General features: G+C 44.8%; 1 protein-coding gene across 1 annotated transcript in view; it reads left to right on the forward strand.

The window, feature by feature from the left end:
• The first annotated feature begins 2716 nt into the window (after positions 1-2716).
• CD81 (CD81 molecule) overlaps positions 2717-23850 on the forward strand; it is a 79893-nt gene continuing 58759 nt past the window's right edge. Inside the window, exon 1 of the mRNA XM_077321527.1 lies at positions 2717-2993. Coding sequence (XP_077177642.1) covers positions 2928-2993 — 66 coding nt within the window. The 5' untranslated portion in view covers positions 2717-2927. The remainder of the gene's footprint in view (positions 2994-23850) is intronic.

Genomic DNA, 23850 nt, shown 5'->3' on the forward strand with positions numbered 1-23850 from the left:
AACAGTCCTGCAAAAAGCGATTCGTTGTATTGCTTAAAGGAAAATCCAGAAAAGTGGATTCACCCTCTGAAAAGCGCTACACTTTTGCAAACAATCTGCAACAGTAGCAAAAAAGACCTGTGCATTCCCATTGTTGCGGTTCCAGCCAAGTCCCTCCCCCTGGCTCTCTCCTCCGAACTTCCGGCAAAGCGATCGCCATTTTTTTTCTCTCGGAGCGAGCAGAAAGCAATGAACCAGTGAGCCTTCATTCACCCAGCGAGGCTTCTCCGGCTACAGTCCCTCCACAGAACTGCTTTAAAGCTCCACTAAGTCACCAAGCAGAACACAGCCCCGTTGGCAAGTTCCCTTTATTTTCGGCCGAAAATCGTGCCCGTGCACGGGGGGGGGGGTTCTTTTCACTCGGAGTGTGGCAACGATGAATCACCAGCTGCCAGCTAAATGGGGCTCTCCAGTGCAACAAATTAACGCATATTCGTTGCAGCGTGTTTTGTTTTTTTTTAACTTTTCTTAAAGGGAAAGGGCCTTTTCGGGAGCATGATAACGGTCGCCCATTGGCTGTTCATTTGATTGACAGCCAGGGGCGGGACAAAGCACAGAAAAAATTGCTTCCTTTCTAGCGATTTTTGGCGAGACCGGAAACCTGTGGGAAACTATTGAAACGCTACTGGATTCCACTACAAAGGCAGATATGCGTAACTCAGAGATTGCACTATTAAAAATAGCGTTTCCGCTATCAGGAACCAATTGGCAACATTGGTCCTTGTGCGGAATGGGCCTGAGTAACTTCAGACAACACACATTGACTGAAGTGTACCAGATGCCTATGGCAGAGAAACCAACCACATGCCCAATAGACCCCTACCCATCATGACTAATAATAACATCAGATATAACGGCCCTCCTCCAGGAGATAATCAACCTCTCCCTTGAAACGGGAGAATTCCCAGAAGGGTAAAAGATGCAGTGATTCATCTGCAGCTGGAAAAATGATCTCTGGATCCACAAGAGCCTGACAACTACCTACCTGTTTTGCACCTAGTGTTCTTGGGAAAAATGTTTGAAAGGGCTGTTGCGGACCAAATATCAGCATTTCTGCAAGAAGCTTCAGTCCTAGACTCATCCCGGTCATGTTTCCAGCCGGGCCATGGGTAGAAACAGCACTAGCCACCCTAACGGATGACTTTCGGCACCAGTTGGACCAAGGTGGATTGGCACTGCTCGTACTATTAGACCTCCCGGCAGCATTCAGCATAGTCCATCATGAGCTTCTAGCTCACCGCCTCGCCAATGCCAGAATATGTGGGACGGCCCTTCAATGGCTGATCTTCTTTCTCTAGGGCCATGGACAGAGGGTAGCAATAGGCGAGAGGTCTTCAAGCCACCACCAACTTACATGCAGAGTCCCACAAAGATCAGTCCTCTCTCCAATCCTATTTAACATTTTCATGCGCTCTCTTGCCCAACTGGTACAGAAGTTTGGGCTGGGATGTCACCAATATGCAAATGACACCCATCTCTTCCTCCTGGTGGATGACAGCCCTGACTCTGCCTGGAAGCAGTAACACAGTGGATCAAGCAGAGTCATCTGAAGCTCAATCCTTCAAAGATGGAGGTCCTGTGGCTGGGCAGGAAGGGTCCAAGCTAGGAAGCATGTCTGCCCAACCTGGATGGTGTGCAGCTATCAATGGCTCACTCCACCAGGAACCTGGGCATGATCCTGGATGCTTCCCTCTCCATGCAGGACCGTCTGGGTCCAGTGTACTTGAAGAACCATCTCTATGTCTATGCTCTTCAAAGAGCTCTGCGCTCTGCCACCTCCAACCAGCTAGTGATCCCTGGCCCCAAAGAAGTCCACTTGACCTCAACCAGGGCCAGAGCCTTCCCAATCCTGGGCCCCACTTGGTGGAACAAGCTCCTAGAGGACATCAGAGTCCTAATGGAACTGAAACAGTTACGCAGGGCCTGCAAAAGGGAGCTCCTTCACCAGGCATTTGGTTGAGGTCGACCGGAACTAAACAACATCCACTGGGCTCCTGAACCTCCCTCCACTAAACCCATGAGACAGATATGACAAACCATGGGCCTGTTAGAATGTTCACTACATTAGAATGTTATTTGTGTTTATTGTTATTATTCCTGTTACCTTTCATTCATTCTGAGTTCGATGTATTGATCTGTTTAGTTCTATGTGAACCGCCCTGAGCCTTCGGGGAGGGTGGTATACAAATGTAATAAGTAAACAAATAAAATAAAAATAAATTTCAGCTTCTCAGCAGCTACTTATCATCGTCCGTTGCCTTGTTTCCTACGGGCAAGCCTTCTTTCCATTATTTCCTATGAGCAAGCATGCCTCCCATTATTCTCTGTTGGAAATCATGTATTCTCTATGGGCAATCACTACCCCTAGTTTTAGTACGTCCCAACCAACGAGGTGTCTTCTTTGATGTGCGGGGCGAATATTCACTCAGAAATGAGTCTCCCAGGGAGTGCAAAGAGGCATGCTCGTGGGACGTGTCGGTAGGCAGGCTAGCGACCAGACCCACCCGATGGGACGGCTTCCATTGCATAGGATGCTCTTGCTCTGCGTTCGATGCGGCAACGTCGCCCTGGAATGGCACGGCGCGCGTGGCGGTCCCCGGGCTGACGCAAGACACGAAGCGCAGCGCAGCGGCGACCTGTAGGGGGCAGTGGCGCCTTCTCTTCCGCGGCCCACCGCGCAAGGGGAAGGGAAGCCTGGCTCGGCTCCAGGGTCAGCAGGAGGGTGGGGACATAGCGGGTTGGAAAGAGGGACGGAGCCTGGCTAGCCCCCGAAGAAAATCCCCCGCACAAAACAAAAGCACGCCGTTCCCCGCCGCCTGCAGCAGCAGCCGTCCTTGCCGCTTCTCCATCACAGGCCGCATCCGAGCAGTCAGCCCAAAGGCGCCGCGATGGGAGTGGAAGGCTGTACCAAATGCATCAAGTACCTGCTCTTCGTCTTCAATTTTGTCTTCTGGGTGAGTGCGGAGCTTCCTGTCCGTCGCCCATCCGCCTCTCGCCCTGCATGGGGTTTGCTGGGAGATTGCTGTGCAACATGAGGGCGCCCAGGGCGTGCTGCTTTGCCTCTTCCCCAGCCTTCCTTCCCACGGGGACCGCGACTGCCGCCGCCTCTGTATCAGAGTCCCACCAAAACAAACGGAGCCCGGTCGTTTCTTTTCCCTCCCGCGCTGAAGAGGGAAGGGGAGAATCTCTCTCTCCTCTCAGCTTTCCACCTGACAGCTGCGGGAAGGTGGGGTTGAGGTGAGGCTTGGTTGAAGATAGCATTAAATGCAGCCAGTCTTCCCCCCAAGGCAATAACTAAAGCAGTCGTTGCCTTGAAAGAGTCCGGAATACGGGTTGAGCTGCTTATTGCTCTTTTAGAAAGGGGGGGGGGGGTTATGCCTTAGTGCACACTCTCGTTACACGGCCATCTTTTTACAAAATATTAATAACGTTTAAAGCCAGAGGCAAATGGGCAGCCTTATCTGGCGCTGACGCCACAAGAGCTTTTGAAACCACTGATTTCTGTCCGATTTCAGAGTTCGACTTCACTAACTTTGGGCCCTCGAGCATGTTGGGGCTGCTTTTGCCTCTGGCGCGGGTCGGGAGAGCCATGCTGTTTGCTTGTGAGAGGGGATGCCAAAAGCCTTGGGCTGGTCGAAAGACAGCTTGTCTTTCACAGAGTACGTGTAGTACTGAGCCCTAGGACAGGCTTATGGGGAGGGGGAAGCATTTCCTCTCTGGGAAACAGTTTGAAAAGTGATTTTGCAAGGGGGGGGCGCTTTGGCAAAAGTTCAAGGTCCGTGTAGTAAACGTTTGGTGGGTTTAAAAAAACTTAATAACATAGATTTTAAAAGGATCGAGTGACTATTTCTTTTTGGAAGCGTTCTGGAGAGTGTCCTGTTTCCCGGCCTAAGGCAGGTTTTTTTTTTTTTTTGAGGGGGGGTTATTCGTGGATGTGGAGTGTACCTTGAGATATGGAGGGGAAAGCTAAAATTATATGTGAGAAATAAAGATGTTTTGGAATGAGTGACTTGCAGTACTTCTTTGCATGATCTCATCCGTCTTTCTTGGCTAGAGATTTTTTTTTGCACTGACCACACCCCACATCTTGGGAGAATTTAGGCATCTCTGTGTTCACTTGGTTTTGAGTTGAGATTAGTTTGGCATCTTCTGAGAATTGGGCATCTGTGAAAACTTTTTCTTTTTCTTTTTTAAATGAGGGTTTCTCTTAATTAATAGATCAAGATGAATAGAATATTAATGAATAGGGTATTCTGGGGGAGGGGGAAGGAATGACCTGCTGCCCCCTTCCTCCTCCCTAAATCTCCAACATTGTCAGTGGAAACTACTTAAAATATTTTGTTCCAGACTGCCCTTGAGTTCTGACTCCTGCCTGGAAATATTTCTGTTCCCGTCATAAAAAGTGCCAGGGCCAAAGCCTTCCATTTCTAAGAAGGTGTCTTGCATGCTGTTTTAAAGGTAGAAAAATGAGAAATACACTTTGTAAATAAAAAGTACTTCCTCTGCAGGACATTTTCCAAACTTTGAAACAGCCTTTTCTGAACCTAACTACAGTCCTCCACTCTTAATGCTCTGTAATAGTTGTACTGTGTGCTACTGCAATCTGTAACTGAACCACTGCATTAATGAAATAACAATTTTCAATCACCCCCCCCCCATGTTGCTTATATAGAAATTGACACTTATTAGTATTCAGGCTCCTGGTCCTTCATAATAATGTCAGATGCTTTCCAGCTCATACAGACTTTAATGGAATAATTTAAATAATAATTTAAACTGTTTTTGTTAGAGTTACCCTTAGTTCTGCAAAATCAGCATATTTTTGTTGCTGTACAGATATCGGTATTCTTGGTGCTTTTTCAGATTGTGGAGTAGGGAATTGGGGAGGAGAGCTTTTGAGGTAGGAGAATGTTGTTTGTATCTCTGTTAACTGGAAGAGAGTACCATTGTCTGGAGTTGCTTTGAAATCTGGTTGTACAGAGAACTCGTGAAAATGAGAGTAATTTCTCCAAGGCTTCATCGTTAGCATGCAAAATTTACAAAAAAACCCTGGAGTTGTTCTTTAATATTTATGCTTTAAAATCTAAAATTATGTTGTTGCAGCCACATCAACCTTCTCAGCCACTGTTTATAGAGGGCTTTTTGACAGTTTTGGCACAATGACCATTTACGCACTGGGAACTTCACTGCCCCAGCTCTCGTGCAGGAGCATCAAAATCTAGTTGCAGAGTACACTAATTTTATCTGTCTTCTTTATTACCTAAGAGGAGATTTACATATTGGGTGCTTTTTCTATTTCCATGTGAAGGTCCTTTCCAATTGTCCTCAAATATCAGACTATATGGAGAGAAGCAATGCACGTTTGCACTAAACAGGTGCTGTTGGTATTTATGTATATGTGTGTGTATGGGGCGGGGGGGGGGAGTCTGACCCAAGAAATGAGTTATTTCCTGCATGAGGTTATACTCCCCCTTCCCTAAGGTTTATACCTTGGGAGTGTTGTTGGCACTAGGTCTTTTGCTAGATAAATAAGTGACAGTGATGGGCAGGGTATCTTTCACCAGCCTATCACCAGCTGTGGCTTTTTCTGGGCATATGTAAACCACCCTGAGCCATATGGAAGGGCGGTATAGAAATCAAATAAACAAACAAACAAACAAATAAATAAATAAAATGCGTGCTCTGGTAACATCTAGATTAGATTAGAGAAGTCTTTCTCAACTTTCCTACTGTTGAGAAACCCCTGAAACATTATTTAAGCTTTGAGAAATCCCAGAATTGGTGCAGTTGTGCTTAATATGGTTGGGAAACAAAGCGTTGTACATGTCTTCCTGAAGCGCCACCTTTTCCCTTGCCATCCCATCCAGGCCCATCATTGGCCATTTTGGGAGGGGTGGGTGTGTTGACATGGCCGTATGTGATCATATCACCCAATAAATGTTTAACCAATTAAAAAAGTATATTAATAATTAATTAACTCCCACCCATTTGGGAAACCCTTCCATGGCCGTAAAGAACCCCTGAATTAGAGTAATTTGGTAGACCTGGGGCTTCCATTGTAAAGTGTCTGGAAGCTACAAGTGGTGCAGAATGCGTGGATAAAATTATCATTAGAGTGGGCCGTAGGGACTTCAGTATTGTGCCACCTCCACTGGTTCTTGGTTTGCTGCGATTCAGCTGTAGACAGCTTGAGGCAAGCATACTTTAAAGACTGCTTACTCCCGTATGATCCTGCCCCACTGCTGCAGTCATCCTTGAAGACCCTGATTAAACCGCCCTAAAGCCATAAGGGAGGGTGGGATATAAATCTAAATAAATAAGCCTGAAGCTAAAAGAGTGGCAACCAGGAAAAAGAGCTTATTGATCTTGGAACTAAAATTATGGAATTTCTTCCCTGGGAAGATTCATCTATCTCCTTCTGTCATGGTCTACCACTATCAGATGAGGACTTTTAAAATTTTGTCTGTCATTCACTCTCTGATTCTAATTGATCATTCCTCCTAGGTTTGTGTTTGTTTAAAATTGGGTTTAGTTGTTTTTGTGTGAGTGTGTGGCTTTAATGTTTTTATTGTTTGCTACCTTGGGGGACCCTAAATCAGGGCAGAGTCTGCACTTACTTTGTTTATTCCATTGTCAATCCTGTTGAATTCAGATCGCTTTGAACTCGGATCTTCCTCTCCCCCCCCCCCCATTGAAACAGGAAAGTCTTCTGCACATGGTTAGGTAGTTCAGAAGGGGGGGGGAGCCAAGCCTCTTTCTTTTCTTGAAGGGGGTGGGGGAGAGGAGCCAAGCAGGGAGCCTCTTTCTTTTCTTGGAGGGGGGGTAGGGGAGAGGTTCGAAAAAGGCAGAGTAGGGAGAAAAAATCCAGGACCGACAGAAGTTGAGAGAAATTAGGGGCTTCTTTAAGTTTATCACATGACCACTTGTGGCCAATCACGGGTCCTCTACCATGGAGGAGAGCCCAGATTCAAAACAGCCTTTAAATATTGAGCATTAAAAGCACTCCAAGATATCGCACAATAGGTAGGGTCACTCCAGATGAATCCTTCTTGCTGCAGAAGGAAAATTTAAATCGCCCCAAATCCAAACGGAAATCGCATTCTGTGTAGAGGGCAGGGACTGAATCGATCTGGGGTTGGAATAAAAGCTCCGTGCAGTTTACACCCAGGAGGGCCAGCAGTTTTAAAGTGTTTTAAATGAAACAAATAAATGTTTCTAAATGGAAGCATTCTGTTTTGAGTTCTGTCATTTCCCTGATGTTTGGAGCAGCCATAATTTCAGAAACTGCAACTAGGTTCATGTATGTAGTGCTCACATTTCCTCACAATAATTTGGTTCCTGTAAGTGCATACAAGGACTTATCACTCTGAGAAATGGCCATGCTGGGTAGCAAAGCTCTGTGTCTGAAGTGATATGAATGCTGTTTGTGGTCTTTTACCTGTGACTGTTTGCTGTTTCCCAAATGCAAGTTGTTTTCTGTTGCAGCAATCATCTAATAAGCATGTTTGTGTGAATCAGACTCAAGTTAATTGACAGTTGTGGTCCCTTTTTGTGCTGGGAAGGTAACTGCAGGGATGTAGGGTTTTGTGACCAAACCACAAAATCTTATTTGAATTCCTGTTTTAAAATTCATGACTTGCACTATTACTTGTATGCTACACTTTTAATAATAGATTGTGGTTCCTAAGATCACCAAAGTGGCTAATCTTGGGGGTGGGTGGAATGTATAAGAGGGATATCATTAGAGCTGACATAACACAGGCAGCAGGAAGATACATTGTGGGTGCTTTCACACACACTAAATAACACACTTCCAGTGTACTCTGCAACTAGATTTTGCTGTGTGAAATGGCAACATCTGCCTGAGTATGATCACTGAAGTGGGTTGAAACGGCATTATTTAGTATGTCTGGAAACATCCTGCATCTTATTCTGTTTGAGCTGCAAGTGCAGGATACCTCTTAGCATATGTACATTCCTGAAAGAAGTGTATAACACCACGAGTAAGAGGAGTGCTTTCTAATTCAGGTGCAAAAGTGGCAAGGGTTGGAAGAAGAAAGAGATTTGTATTGCTTATGTTAATCCAAGGAAGAATTGTGGAAATAGTTCCTGTTGATGGAAATCTGCTCTTAACGTGCTCTCTTCCTCTTATTCCTTTGAATGTTTCCCTTTGAATACAGCTTGCATGGATACAACAGGCTGTCTTTACAAATAGGTTGACATCACTAGCTCTCTCTGGTAACATGCAAGGAAAACTTCATAAATTAGGGGGAAGCGGACATAACCTCTTTCACAAGACTTGTATTGTAAATTATTTACTGATTTGATTTGATATATTCTTTTCCTGCATACTCAGGGCAACTCATCATTCCTCTCCCCTCCATTTTACCCACACAACCACTCTGTGAAATAGGTTAGACCAAGAGAGAGAGAGAGAGAGAGAGAGAGAGAGAGAGAGAGAGAGAGAGAGAGAGAGTGACTGGCGCAAGGTCACCCAGTAAGCTTCATGGCAAGCAGGAACTTGAGTCATCCAACTCTAATCAATACACGTGAAGACCCCCGTTTCCATATACTCTGCCTGGCGTGATTGCCACCATATCTCTGGCCATTCTCATGCCACTTGAAGATGCACGTACAGTATATTCTAAGAGTGTTTTAACATATCATGTGGTATTGTTTGGCTCCTGTAATATGTGTTGCTTGCATGGTATGATGACCTCTTAGAGGGGCCATGTGGACAGAATCCTTCACAGAGACCTTTCTGGTTGTGAGAGCAGTCTTGCTGTTGGGGGTTCAGATGCAGTGCACTCTCTTTTCATTATGTCTTCTTGGTAGACTATTAAAATTTTATTAATGTACTGTAAGACTCTATTGGTCATCCCCGGCCCCAAGGAAGCCCGCCTGGCCTCGACCAGGGCCAGGGCCTTCTCGGTCCTGGCCCCAACCTGGTGGAATGAGCTCCCAGAAGAGCTGAGGGCCCTGCGGGAATTACCAGCATTCCGCAGGGCCTGTAAGACGGAGCTCTTCCGCCAGGCTTATAACTGAGGCCGGGCGGTAAGAAGATCAGCCCCCCCTCACAAATTGGCGGTAGAGAGTGTCATCCCCCTCCTGTAGTTGAGGATGCGGAGACCAAATTAGTAAGATTAAGCCATCATTGTTGCCACTATTGTAAATTTATTGGATCTTATTGTTTTATGGTTTTAGGGGACGGGGTTATGTAAGCCACCTCGTGCCTTCGGGGGGAGGCGGGGTATAAATACAACAACAACAACAACAACAATAATAATAAGTCAGCTGTGACTTGACAGCTATATATATATTAAACTGTGCTGCAGAGTATTTTTCCAGTCATGGAGCATAATCCTTGAAGAGATGACGGTGATACCAAGTGGCCTCGCATGTGCAGGGATCCAAAAAATCTGTGAGAGCCAGAAGGATTCTCAGGCCAGGCTAGACACTTTTGGTATTAGTATGCAAGGCTGCCCTCTCCCCGCCTCTCCACTGTTCCTCACACTCATTTGCTTATCTGTGGTCTGGCAATTGTTGGCAACATCAAGTGTGAAGCAGAACAAAAACTCTGGCAGATCTCTACAGCAGCACTGGCATGTCAACAAGAAATTTGTTTGGAGGCTTTGGAAGAAGGAAGCCCTTTAACTGCTTGGCTATATTCACCAACAAGACAAAACCCGGCCAGATTTTATTTGGAGGGGGAGGGAGTTTACATTTCAAATAAATCTTCAATGTAAATAAGCTTGCAACCTCTTCTACTTATACTGCTTTTTAGAATGCAATGCGGCGACAACAGAAGTTATTCTGTTTCTTCATCTGTGTTTTACCCTTTAAACAGAAAGGAATTACCAAATCAGGTTAACAAGGGGTTGATTGTAGGTACCTGATTCAGAATATGCTTAGAGGGAGAAAACGAAAATTTTAGTCCTGGTTTTATTTGTGTATGAATAAACAAGCATTTGTCTGGCCAGAAGAACATCTTGGTCTGTGTGGTACACCAGTAGGAAAGGATGCATTAATAATATTTGCTGTTTACTTAGAAATGTACATGTCTGCAATAAAGCTGGCATGGAGCTCTTTACCTTCACATGTTTATGTTACATAAAGATGGATTTATTTATTCATTATTTTGCCTGGAAGAGCACTAGATTAAGATTGCAGGGAGAAATATCAACAACCTCAGATATGCAGATGATACCACTCTAATGGCAGAAAGCGAAGAGGAACTAAAGAGCCTCTTGATGCGGGTGAAGGAGGAGAATGCAAAAGTTGGCTTGAAACTCAACATCAAGAAAACTAAGATCATGGCATCCAGCCCTCTCAATTCCTGGCAAATATTTTCCTGGGCTCCAAGATCACTGCAGATGGGGACTGCAGCAAAGAAATTAAAAGACGCTTGCTCCTAGGGAGGAAAGCTATTGCAAATCTAGACAGCATCCTAAAAAGCAGAGACATCACCCTGCCAACAAAAGTGCGGCTAGTCAAGGCTATAGTATTCCCAGTTGCAATATCTGGCTGTGAAAGTTGGACCATAAGGAAGGCCGAGCGTCAAAGAATTGAGGCTTTTGATTCTGTCTCTGACCATACTATGAAGCCTTGCTCCCTCAAATTGCTGATTTTATGTAACAAGTTGGTAGGCTGAAAAAACAACTATTATTTAGCTTTTAAAGTATATAGATACTAATGCCAGTTTATTCTTAACTGTTCTGGAACCCCATCTTACTTGGGTGTAAATAAAAATGTCACATCTCTGAGATCAGCCCCATCATGGATTTGCTCTGTCTCATTCAAGTTAACCCTTATGGGATCATGCACAATCTCTAGCATGGCATTCTTTCTCTTCTCCAGCTTCGGCAGATCAAAGGATTGGCTTAAAACTCCCTAGTTTTTAGGAAAATTTTGGGAGCAAGAGGCTTTAATTCTAGTTTGCATACTTTTCAGATTTTCTCTTTTTCTCAACTGGAGTTCTGTTGTTTGTAGAGGAAAAATGGATAAGTATTGTACAATCTAATACCATGTGGCTCTGTTTGCTCTCTCCCTACCAGACCTGAAGATAACCCATTCTTACCTGTGCGAGTTCTTGCTTTCTAAAATGTAATTAAATATATTTTATATATTTACTATATAAATATTTTATATATTTGAGAATACATATGATACTTGGGGAATATAATTAAATATATTTTATATATGTACTATAATATTAAATATTAAAAAAATTGTATTTAATTGGTTTGCTCTTGAAAGATTGTCTTTATGTCTCATGCATCCTGCAGCAAGTGTCCAGGTCTAGAACATGTGTTTTGTTTTGCCACTCAGATGTGTAATTACAAGTTATTGGAATTGCTTTTAATGTTTTTTCCCCAAACTTTATATCTATTTTCTTTTGCTTGTGGTAACCTTAATCATCATCATGTGTAAACATAAAATATGAGCTTTAGCAATGTAGAGTAGTTATTTTTCTTGCTTCATATGGTTGTAGATTCAGTATATTAGTGAAATCATCTTAAAATTAGTTATCTATAGACAAATAGATTGGAATTGTGTATTAGTTTCTGCAGCAACTGTAGAACTAAGGGATCAATCCAAATTGAGTTTATTCAAAAGCAAGTCGCACCTTAGTCAATGAGGCTTACTTCCAGCAAACTTAGTATTGCGACATATATCACGTACAGCAGTGGTCCCCAACCTTTTTATCACCGGGGACCAGTCAATGCTTGACAATTTTACTGAGGCCCGGGGGGGGTAGTCTTTTGCCGAGGGACATTGCCACTGCCTGAGCCCTGCTCCACTTGCTTTCCTGCCGGCGCCCCAGACTTCCCGCCACCCACTGGGGAGCACTGCCAGCAGCAGCTGCACAGTGCCGCGCTGAAGGGGAGCCCCAGCCATGGTGGCCACCGGAGAGCACCAAAGGTGAGCCGGCAGCAGAGTGGCAAGGCAGCAACAGAGGCAACAGTCGGGGAGGAGGACGAGGAGGAGTCGCGGCCCAGTACTGACTGATTCATGGACCAGTACCGGTATCTGGACCAGGGGTTGGGGACCACTGATGTACAGTATGAATATACTTCTGCTATTTGCCCTTACCAAGGATTTGGTGTTGAAATTAGGAAAATGGATGGGTGGAGGTCTAGCACAGATCAACTTCCTTGTTCAGTCTTGTTTTGTTTTTGAAAGCTGGGGATCGTGTCCTATCTGATTTGGCCCTGAAAAATGGAAATCTCTTTTTTATTATAGTAAAACTGAAATGATATAAATATGGCTCAGAGCTAATTTAGAGACATGCTAACAAAAGGAATGTGTTTATCCTTCATCAGTGTGACAGTTGAAAATGCTGCCAGTGAAAGAATAAAGAACTAGTTCAGTGAACCACCATGGCTTTATGTCTTTGTTGCCCTGCATTTTTAATTATATTACTAAAACTGCAAAGATAAGTTTTCAAATAGAAATCCAGAATGAAGAGATGAAAAAACCCTGATACCGAAAGCTAATAATCTGGAGCCCTAGAAAGGGGCATACGGCCTGCTCTGCAGCCATTTTTGCTTGGGAAAACACCCCGCCTCCCCCATACACACACTCACACACTCACCTCACTCACTCCAAGTCCTGCCAAGCAACTGTGTAGTGCACCTATAGTTAAATTTTGTGCAAACATTGAAGGCCAGTTTACACTAAGCTGAATGCATTGTAGCAAATGCATTGATGATATATGCCAGGTCTGAGGTTGATATTATGCTTATTATTTGTTTATTAAACTTGCTTATAATTTAATGTGACCATAAATCTGGGGCCACAAGGCGGGATGCGCTGCTGCTGCCGCGGCGGCAGTGGCGGCTGGCAGGCCCTTCTCCCTCCCGCCCCGACTGGCCTCAGAAGAGCGACGATGGGGCGACAGCGACGGCTGTGGCAGGTGGGCTCTCCCCCCCGATGGGCCTCAGAAGGGCGGTGGCGGAGCGACAGCGATGACGATGGCGACGGTGGAGGCGGTGGTGGCAGCGGCAGGCTCTCCTTCCTCCCTCCCCCTCCCTCCCTGACTGGCCTCAGGGCAGCGGCGGTGTCCCAGGAAGAGCCACCCGAGCAGGTGGCAGCAGAGTCGGCCGGGAAGCCCCGCCCCGGAGCCCAGGCTCCTAAGCCTGGGGGCCTTCTGAGCCTGGGCTGTCTGCTGGGCTGCCTGCTGGCCAAAAAAATTAAATTAAAAAAAAACTAATTAAAAAAAATGTAGAACACCGCGGGACAATTAGAAAACACTGCGGGACATGGGGCAAATGCCCCAAATGCGGGACTACCCTGCCAAAGGCCACCTTATTATAATTTGAATACCTGAAGCCTGTTCTCTGTACCCTCATCATGCCTAATTTAGTCCCACTTTCCAAAGGGTGGTAAAGGGGGGGAGGGGAGCAGCAGTTGTGCTTACCAACCCTAAAGTACTAAGTGGGGCTGGCATGAGATTGAGCAGACAGCCTGTTTCTGTTTCTGCTGCTTGTATCTTATCCATTTGGTGCCTCTTAATAATTGTGAAACAGTCTTGGGGGACGAACAGTCTGGCCTCTCCAGGGTCAATCAGGGTCCAGCCAGCTGCATCCTGATTAGCCCTGCCCCTACAGCTCCTGCCCTCCCTGTCCGAGTTGGAATAGGGGCAATCATGGTGCAGCCAGCTGCACACTGATTGGCCCTGCCCCTACAGCTCCTGTCCTCCCTCACCAAGCCCTCACCTCTTGCCTCACATATGTGCCTGGCTGTTAGAGCCAGGCATGTCTGTGACTCTACTGGTCCAGTTGCAGGGCCCCAGGTAAGAGGCCCGGCCACGCGGGGGGAGCACTTCCCAAAGGCCTAGAAAGCACACCCAGGGCCTCGTAGGGGGGCCCAGGTGTGCTTGCCAGGCCCCCGGGAAGTCATCTGGCTGCGGAAGTCATCTGGCATGACTATCATCTTTTCCCCAAAATTATAAAGCTCTATTCTTTTCTGCCTTATATTTACAGACTAGCTTCAAAGCCCATTCATAAGAACGGGCTTCAAAAGGGCCCTCCCTGTCAGCTTCCCAGCTGCTTTCCAGGCTGCCGGGAAGGCAGAAAGGAATAGAGTTTTATAGTTTTGGGTAAAAGATTATAGTCATTCCTCAGAGTTTTGCCCACTAGCTTCTACTTGGTCACTTGTACTTTCAGTGTGTATGTGGTAGACTGAATGTGAAAAATCAGAAATAATTTTGGTTTTGTTAATGATTTTGATTTTTTCCTAATTTTCTCCATAAAAAGATGCTGTGTTTGATACCAGAAACCACCCTTCAAGGTAAATATCATGTGCTGTTGAATTTTCTAATTTGTAAATTGGTTCCCACATGGATAAAATATTGCATAACTACACTTAGTCATATCTTCCCCAATATTTCATTTAAATCTGTCACAGATATCTGAATAAAGTGCTGCCAATTGCCAGTGAATTTGCAGCTTTGGCTGTTATCCTAATGCAGAAGGTCAAATTACTTCAGTGGAATCGTTTCCCTGTAATATTATGTTTGGGATTCAGGTTGTGCTTCATCCCTGTAGGTCTTCCCTCTTTCTTCTGTTCAGAATGGGTATATAGACCAGGGTTGCCAACAACCTGGGGGAAAATATTCTTGTCTTCTTAACAGAGGCTTAATGGGAGTTACATACCAAGTGGTATTATTTACTTCTGTGTCGCAAAAACTCTCACTTGCTCATTTGCCATATTATTCCTCCCTGCCTTGGTTGACACTACATTCCACTATCTTGCCTGATTTCTCAGACAGATAACTACAGGCTTGATATGAAGTGCACTGTGATGCAAGAAAGAGTCCTGGGGCCACATTGCCAAAAGTATAGAAATGCACCTCTCCTTGTCTTCATCACTGTCAGATTCTTCGTCCCTCATCTCAGTCAACACCACTTTCTGCTATCTTGCCAGTTTCCCGTGGAATGTCCCAAAAGGCCTCAGATAGGTCAGCAAGTTACATATGCTTGTTAGTAGATCAGGAGTCTCACATCTGAATTCTATTAGAAGCCTCATCTGTATGCCATTTGGGCCTGCAGAGTGTTCTGTTTGCCTAGTTTTTTTAGAACTTCACCTCTTGTCACTGCAATGTGACTTAGTTCTTCACATAGCAGCCCAAGTGTGCCACAGTGAAAACCAATACAAAGAAGTCATTTGGTTACTCTGCCATCTCCCCATATTCCTTAATCAGTTATTTTATTCCTTTGTCATCCAAACACTCAACCACTTCCCTGGTTGGATTCCTGTTCTTGATATATTTGAAGAAATGCATACTGTTTTTCTTGATGCTTTTCATCATCCGCTCTTTAAAATCTTATTTTGCTTGCTTTACTTTTGGTTTGCTAGAACCTATGTTTTGCTTGAAAGAAAAGCAGATTAAGTGTCGCACAAAGTCTGTCTATTGATCATCCCTTAGCTCAGGGAACCCTGGAATTAGGTAAGAACTCCTCAGGGATTACACAGTCTTTCCCAGAAGATCAAATGTCTGCTGACGTCACTGGAGCCCAATTCCCCTGTTGCTGTATAGGCTAAGGTGACCAGATTGTCCCACTTTGGGAGGGACATCTATATAGATCAAATTTTTAATCAAGAACCCCCCTGGTCAATGGTGTCCTGCTTTACCAATGTTAAAATCTGGTCACCTTAGTATAGGCCTAGGCTCTTTCTCTATAAATGTAAATGGTAAATGATTGATCGGTTGATTGACTGGCTCTCACACCTTATTTCTGTGACCACTTCTCTGATGGGTGAGTGTCCTGCATAGTGAAGGGGGTTGGACTAGATGACCCAGGAGGTCTCTTCCAACTCTGATTCTATGACTAACTCTCCAGGGTCTTAGGCCACCTACTACCTGATCCTTTTAACTCATGATACAAGGACTGAACCTGGGACCTTCTGTATGCCAAGCAGACGCTCTAATGCTGTCAGAGCCCTCCCTACCCTTCATGTGTACCCGTATCTGGAGTCACTCTTGAAATTTTAGCCTCCCTCCAGTGCAAAGACACCAGGAAATCCTTAAAATAGTTTGTATTGATCCAATTTCTCCTTCACAGCTGCCAATGCTCCTTCGTGCAAATTATACCAACCATGTGACACTCCCCTTCTCTCATATAGGCGTACATATAGGCTAAAAAAGTTCCACAGGGCCTGCAAAATGGAGCTCTACTGCCAGGCATTTGGTTGAGACCAGGCATAACCAACAACATCTGAATGGCCCCTGCTCCCTCCTTCCCAGAACTCCATCAGTGCGCTCTGCTCCTGGACCTGTTTGCACTGTTACAATTATTAGTTAGTAGTATTAATGTTATAGTTATTTACATGTTATGGATTGTTTCTTGTATTGTTTATGTTTTATGTACATAAACAATACAATACAGAGGCCGCCCTAAACCTCTGGGGAAGGAGGTATATAAATAAATAAATTTACATTTCTATAGCTGTTTTGCAGTATAGTCTGAATGTTTTTGATAATCTGCTTAATCTTCGGTGAATACTGGAAAAGCATACAAAGTTACTGGAGCATAAGCCATTTTTATTTGTTTATAAACTTACTTTCCAGGAGGGGGGGGATTGGGATTCAAAACACTCTATTTTGAAGGAATAGCAGAATGCTGAGTATAGAGACAATGCAAAGAGTTTTTGGAATGACATTGTTGAGTCAAGGGAAAGGCTTTACAAAAAAAAAAACATCCAAAAGAATGGTACTAAAAGAATAAGACACTGAATAATGTGGCTACCATCACATTTGTCCACCAGTTTAAATATTGTCGTTGCACAATGTTGTCTGTGTAGGGGGGAAAAAGTTTGGTCAGACCAATAGTCTCTAGCAGAATGTAGCCAGTTCTTGTACTTCATATATGATACATGTGACAGTTTTTCCACAAACAAGACCAAATACTGTCCTGTACTACAGTGTTCAGTTTTATGTACACCCTTTTGTCACCCAGTTTTATGTACACCCAGTTTTATGTACACATAAAATTTATATTAGAATCCATAGTTGCTCAGTACAGCATTAATGCACAGTAGCAGTTTCTTATAATGGCCAGTACATCTGATGCAAGAGGGCAACTTGGAGAGTATGTTGAATACACACAGTGGATTGTCTTGCTTTACGGCTGTTTTTCTGCTACCAGGTAGGGTTGATTATGAATACTGTCCATTTCCCATAACGGCATATATAATAAAGGAATGTGGCTGTTTCTTTCTGAAAGTGCATTTAGAAAAGTGGGATAGATAAATGTTGTGTTTCCTTAGGCTGGGAATTCCATAGTAACAGCTGGAGGGGAAAAACTTACCAGCCTTCAAATGGCTCCATTCTAAGCCATTCAGATATCTAAGGTTTAAAACCAACATTTTGAAGTGTTCCCCTGTTGGAGTCATACAGTTCTCTTAACAAGCTCCAGTTAAAATCTTTGAGTTGCATTATGGACTGATTGAAGTTTTTTAACATAGTTCAGGGTGCAGGGTGGAATTGCTGCTTCCTCACTAACTGATATCACACTTTGTTCTAGTAACTGCTTCCCGAACTGAGGCAGCTCCTAGTACCTTGTAACTGAACAATATTTTTCTCCCATTGTTCCACACTTAGAGGAGTTCTTTCTTTGTTGAGTCTGCATGTGTGTAAAGAAAAATAGAAAAATTGAGAGCTGTTGCTGGTCTTTCCTGGAAACAATAAATCTTTGGCTTGGGGAAACAAAGGAAAAAAGCAATAAAGTCGTATGAGACATAGCTTGTATCTTGCATACACAGGAACTCTCATACAGCCAGGCATCGCTGGAGCTATGTTTCCAAGGTCAAATCCTTCTTTACTTTGTTTTTGAGGCTGTGTCTTCTATACATTGTAAACCCAGCTTCCTTCCTTCCTTTTATTAAAAAAAGATGTGCAATTCCCACCCACCTCAATCCCATCTATGACCTTTCAATATAATTTCTTCAGCTCCTATTTCAATTTTTCCTACTCTGCAATGGAAGAAAGCCTATACCTAAAGTATCTTTGATTGGGTACTGGAACAGTTAGCTAAAAATGTTCATAAGATCATGCCTGTCTGTTCTCTGCCTCTAAGAGATACTTCTTTTCTTCCATCCTCAATGGAATAGAGTTACCCTTGTTCTTACATATTTAATTTAAAACTAGAAGTTAAGCCTGCTGTAGGCAAAATACAGCAGGCGCTAGTAGCGTGTACTCCTGGCACCCTCCCGGCCGATCCCGCGGCTTCAGGGCGGCCAAAGGAGCCAGGCTATTGACCGGCACCTTTGGCCGCCCTGAAGCCTCTCCCCCCACCTGATCCCGCGGCTTCAGGGCTGCCAAAGGAGCCGGGCAGGCACACAACTCCTTTGGCCGCCTTGAAGCCTCTCCCCTTGCCTCCTCCCACCCGATCCTGCCCCCTCCCGCCCAAAGTGTTTTCCAGATCCCTGGCTTTATGTGGCCCAGGGAGCAGGCCTGCGGGAAGCCTTTCCGGCCCCCCCCCCAGCGATCGCACGGCTTCCCGCGGGCTGGGGAGCCTTTTCCACCCCCCTGGTGATCGCTCGGCTTTCTGCGGGCCGGGGAGGAGGCCTGCCGCGTCTCCAACATGGCGGGCCTTCTCTGTGGCCTGCAGGAAGCCTTTCCTGGCCCCCCGGATTCCGCACGGCCTTCCTCCAAGGCCCGCGGGAAGCCTTCCCCGGCCGCCTCCCTCCCCAGCGTTCCCCCAGCTACCGTGTGGGCCTCAGAGCTCCGATGTCCACACGGAAAGCTCCCCCGCCTGGGCGCCTACCTGTCGTGTCCCCAGTAGTTGGGTGTATGTGTGTGGGCGGGTCGGGAGACGCGCTTGCTGACTGCTCAATCCTGGGCCAAGGGGCCAATCGGAAGGCGCACTGTGTGCACCTTCTGATTGACCCTTGGCCCCGGGCTGACAAACGGAGGGGCCAATCGGAAGGTGCAAAGCACCTTCCGATTGGCCCCTCTGCTTGTTATTCCGGGGCCAAGGAGCCAATCGTTTGCCCCCCCCCACACCCCGGACTCGGCCCACCCCCCTTAGACTTTTATTAATACCGCAGAATGCGGTTCACATATACTTCCAAGGGTCAGCCTATTCTACATGACTTGCCTCTTCACCCTGTCTTATGACATTTGTCTTCTGCACTCTTTCAGTTGCATTGTGCATTAAGATGACTTTTCTACCTTCATTGTTCAGACTTGGAACTTGGCAAGTGAACAGTCAATTGGAATGTATACCGTATTTGCCGGCATATAAGACGACCCCGCAACATTTCCACTCAAAATATAGAGTTTGTTACATTATATTACAGTACTATGGACCACTATGGGCAGCTATGTCTATCCCAACTGAAGTGCACCCGGCGTATAGGACGACCCCCCCCCCCACTTGGAGGCATGTTTTTCAGGGGGGAAAAGTAGTCTTATACGCCAGCAAATACTGTAATTATAAACAATAGATACTTGGTCATAGTAAAGTATCTGTTTGGTTCTACAGATCGGGCTTTAAAAGTGTGGCAAGAGATCTCTTGGCAGTCACTGCTTAAATAAACAGGCATAAGCTTCTTTATATCAATGATACTTATTTATTTATTTATTTAGATTTCTATACCGCCCATTTCTTTGCAACTCTGGGCGGTTTACACAGAACATTATAACTTTCATGAAACATTCAGTTTGTGAAGCAGTTCAGTTTGTGAAGCAGTTTGTGAAGCAGGAACATATATACAAGTTCCAGTTTCCCTCCTTAAACATATTATAGGAATCAACCCCTTTTACTAGGAACTGTTTCCCCTTCTGCCAAACAGTTGCCTGACAGGGAGGCCACAGAAAAGCCCCTTCTCACTTAAAATACTGCTCTGGTCGGGGGTGAGACACAGCCAAGCCATGTGTCTTTCTTCTTTGCAACTCTGCAGATTTGAGGCCACTGCACGGCATTATTCTGTGGATGAAACTGGTTCTTTTGTCTCCTGTTTCATCTGTACAACAACCCTGTGCAATAGGCCTCAAGTCTTTCAATTCCACAACAACCAGTGTGGGAGGACTTAAATGTTTCTTCTCTACCACAACCCTGTCCAACGTAGCCCTTTCTGCCTGGGGAACTGATCTTTATACTCTGCAGGTGAGATGTAATTCCAGGAGCTCTCCAGGCCCCACCTGGAGGTTGGCTACCCCTGGGATGGAAATATTCCTGGAAGTTTGGAGGTGGGACTTCAAAATCGTACAATGCCTCAGAGTCCAGCCTTCAAAGGAGCCATTTTTGCCTGCAGTTGGGAGGGAATGGTGCAGGTGTGTCCCTCCTGGCTATGGGCTATGGCCAGGCCTTGAAACTATGGCTATGACCAGCAACTGTTTGTATTCTGGGGCTTGGACAGGCAGACCAGCATCAGTTCTGTGAGTATGGAAAGTGCAGGAAGATCTAAATAAATATTTACAGCCTGATACTGTAAATAGTGAACAACTAAATGGCTGGAGACACATGGGAACTGAAATGCCTTTTTTTCAACCTTGGCCTGTCAAATAAAAAAACAGTATAAAAAACCTTACTAAGGTCAAGACTACTGTGCACAGAGAGTCTTCCTCTTAGGGTTGCCAGCTTCCATGTGAGGCTCTCTACCCCACCTCCCTCATGGGGAGTCTGCTATGGGGAGAGAAAGGGTAGATTATTAGAAAATGCTTTAAGACACCTGAGGCCTGCAGGGTCACTGCGGCCCATTCCCAGTTCTCTCAGACCTCTCACAGCCCCACATACCTCACAGGTTGAGTATTCTGGGGACGAATGGAAAAGGTGTTTGTAAACCGCTTTGAGACTCCTTTGGGTAGTAAACAACAGGGTATAAAAATCCGTTCTTCTAAGGAGCAACCATGAAAGAAGCAAGTGGGCACATAACATTTTATCAACAGTGAAAAAATGGAAAAGAAGGAACAGGGTTGACACCTGTGAACTGTGACTACCCCATGTGTATTAGGGCAGAGGGGCATTTCGGTGTCTGTGGCCTAATTCACACAAGAAGGGAAATGACGCAGAACTGGGGGGAATTGGTTGCCATGTAATCTTCCCCCAAGAAGAGACTCCTGTCTGATTTTCCCTTCACATATTCGAAGACATGGCTCTGGAAAGCTGATCTGTAACCACTATGCTACAATTCCTAAAGGTCAGTCCTCTCCCACACTCAACGAACATTCCAAACCACAGGTTCTTGACACCCATATCTGCACACCCATGCCCTCATTTGCCACCATGCCACTACAACCTCCCACACAACACACACATTCAACCCCATGCCCTTACAGAGTGGACAACTCCTCTCCTTCCTCTTACCTCTGCCAAGCTCTAGCGCCCGTTGTATTCTTGGATACAACGCGCTTTGCCCCTAGTCTTCCATAAAACGCATTTGTGTGAGTCTGTCAGTTTGAATGTAGGAATGGTAAGAGGAGAGGTCACCTCTGAATACTTTCCTGTTATTTCTTCACTTAAAATCACCATCCCTAAGCTATTTTTCTCCTCTTGGGGAAAAAAATACAGCTTAATAAAAGATCGTGCTGAACAGTTGTGGCCCGCATCTTGAATACAAATGAATGAAAGGTGACCTGATGATATTCCAGCAGCAACGAAATTGCTTCTTGGGGATCTGCGTGTTGCCAAAAACTGGATCTGCTAACTTTTGGGTAAGCTGGAATGAAAACTGATTCCAGAAAGTCCCAAGGACAGGACCGGCTCAGCATTGGGCTTTGCCAGCTACCACCGCTTCTGCCGCCCATCTTCTAAGGCTGTATCCAGAGCGAGACGGGCAGTGGAAGCAGCAGTAGCACAGCAAGTAGGGCTCATTGCCAGGCCTGGCCAGCAGCCATTTACTGGCATGCTCCCTGGGTGGGACAGTGGACATCACGTCTGTAGTCATATCCATTTCAGGGGGTGTGCCATTAGATGTGTTTCCACATCAACAAGCTTATATCTTCTTGTGATAGGTCTTTTTGGATGTGTCAAGCAGAAGGGGGGGTGAGAATACTCATGCATCCTTATTTATTATTCGGCTTATCCTGTTTGAGCACCTTCTCTAGAGACTTAATGGAGTAATATCAAGTAAAATGTTTATTTAGTTCTTTCATGCCCATATACTCATACAATTAAAATGCTTAGTCCGTAAACTAAAATGCATTTAAAAGATGGCACAAAATCCAAAATGCATATGTGCAATGATGATGATGATGATGATGATGATGTTATTCGTTCAGTTGTGTCCAACCCTCGGCAATTCTATAGGAAAGTCTTCGCCATGCGTCCCTGTCTCTGACTGCTTCTTTCAATTGGTTAATGGTCATCCCTGTATCGCCAGTGGATCCTTTGGTGACCATGTTTCCTTTTGCCACTGACCATGCCAAGCATTAATGATATTTCTAGCGAGTTTGATCACATGATGTGTCCAAAGTAAGTGAGCTTCAGCCGTAATATTTTCCCTTCTAATGACATAGTTGGTTTGTTCCTCTCTAAAGAACTACATATATATCAAGGACAGAATATACAAAATGTGACACATATTTAAACAAAGCATATACATGTAAAATGTGATGTGTATACATTACCAGCATGTATAACAAAGTAATATGTTTAGTGAAAGCATTATAAACATGACAGGAATCCACTGTTGTATCCTGTTCTGAAATGTCTTTATCAAAAGACTACAAAATTGAAGTAAGCCAAAATTTCTGCAGCTAAGAAGTGGGCTCTAGATCAATTCTCCCTAGAAGCTAAAAGAACTATGCTGAAGTTATTGTACTTTGGTGACATTATGAGAAGACAAGAGTCTCTAGAAAAGACAATGATGCTGGGAAAAGTTGAAGACAGTAGGAAAAGAGAGAGACACCCAACATGTGACAGATTAACTCAATAAAGGAAGCTATGGCCATACCCGACCAAGGCAGATATTAATCCATAGAGTCTCCATAAGGCACACATGCAAGGTCTTATTTCTGCTATTCAGTACAGTTGCTGGATATTCTAGATTATTCCCAGAAAATGGAAACTCTTTTACATTTGAAAACAGTACCTCATCCTTTGTGTAATAGAAAGTAATTACTTGCTCTGTGTGTCTGTGTGCACACACTTCAAATATTTACCCTATATACTCACGTATAAGCCTAATTTTTCAGCACCGTTTTTCACATAAGTCCTCCTACGCAGATATATACTGTAATTGAAATAAAAGCCTGCTCCAGCCAGCGAGTCGTTGCATTGCCTTTTGCAAATGTGTACTGCAAGCTGAGCTTGCTCTGGAAGCTTGTAGGACATCAACGGTTTGACTGAGGGACTCTGTTCTTTTTTTTTTCTTTTTGCCTTCATTTCTTCCTCTTCTTAGTCACTTCTTCCAAACTATTATTTTGGTTTCTGTGGGTGGGATGGGTTTTGGGGGTGCTTTGGGATTTACTGTTTCTTTCTCCTAGTGTTTCTTCTTTTATCTGAGGGGCAGCATTGTTTGCCTTTTCTTCTTGCGGTTGTGTTTCTTTTGAAAGTTGATTTTTACAGTTCTTTATTTCAGTGTTTTGTTTTGGGGGGGGCACTGCAGTTGTAGTTAGAGTTGTCCGTTCTTCCAGTTTGGTAGCTGTTGTACTAGGTTGCCAACGTTGGGTAGTGTTGTTCTGCTCTGGTTTGCTGGCCTCGGGGGCACTGTTTGGTTCTCCTGCCAGAGCTGTTCTCACAGAAGTTCTGTCAGAGCTCTCTCGGGATGTCTGGCATCAAGAGAGGAAGGGAAGGGAATTGTAAGCCGCTTTGAGACTCCTTTGGGCAGGGAAAAGTAGGGTACAAAAACCAGCAGCTATTC

Source organism: Paroedura picta, chromosome 2, assembly GCF_049243985.1.
Source record: "Paroedura picta isolate Pp20150507F chromosome 2, Ppicta_v3.0, whole genome shotgun sequence".
In the NCBI taxonomy this organism is placed as follows: Eukaryota; Metazoa; Chordata; class Lepidosauria; order Squamata; family Gekkonidae; genus Paroedura; species Paroedura picta.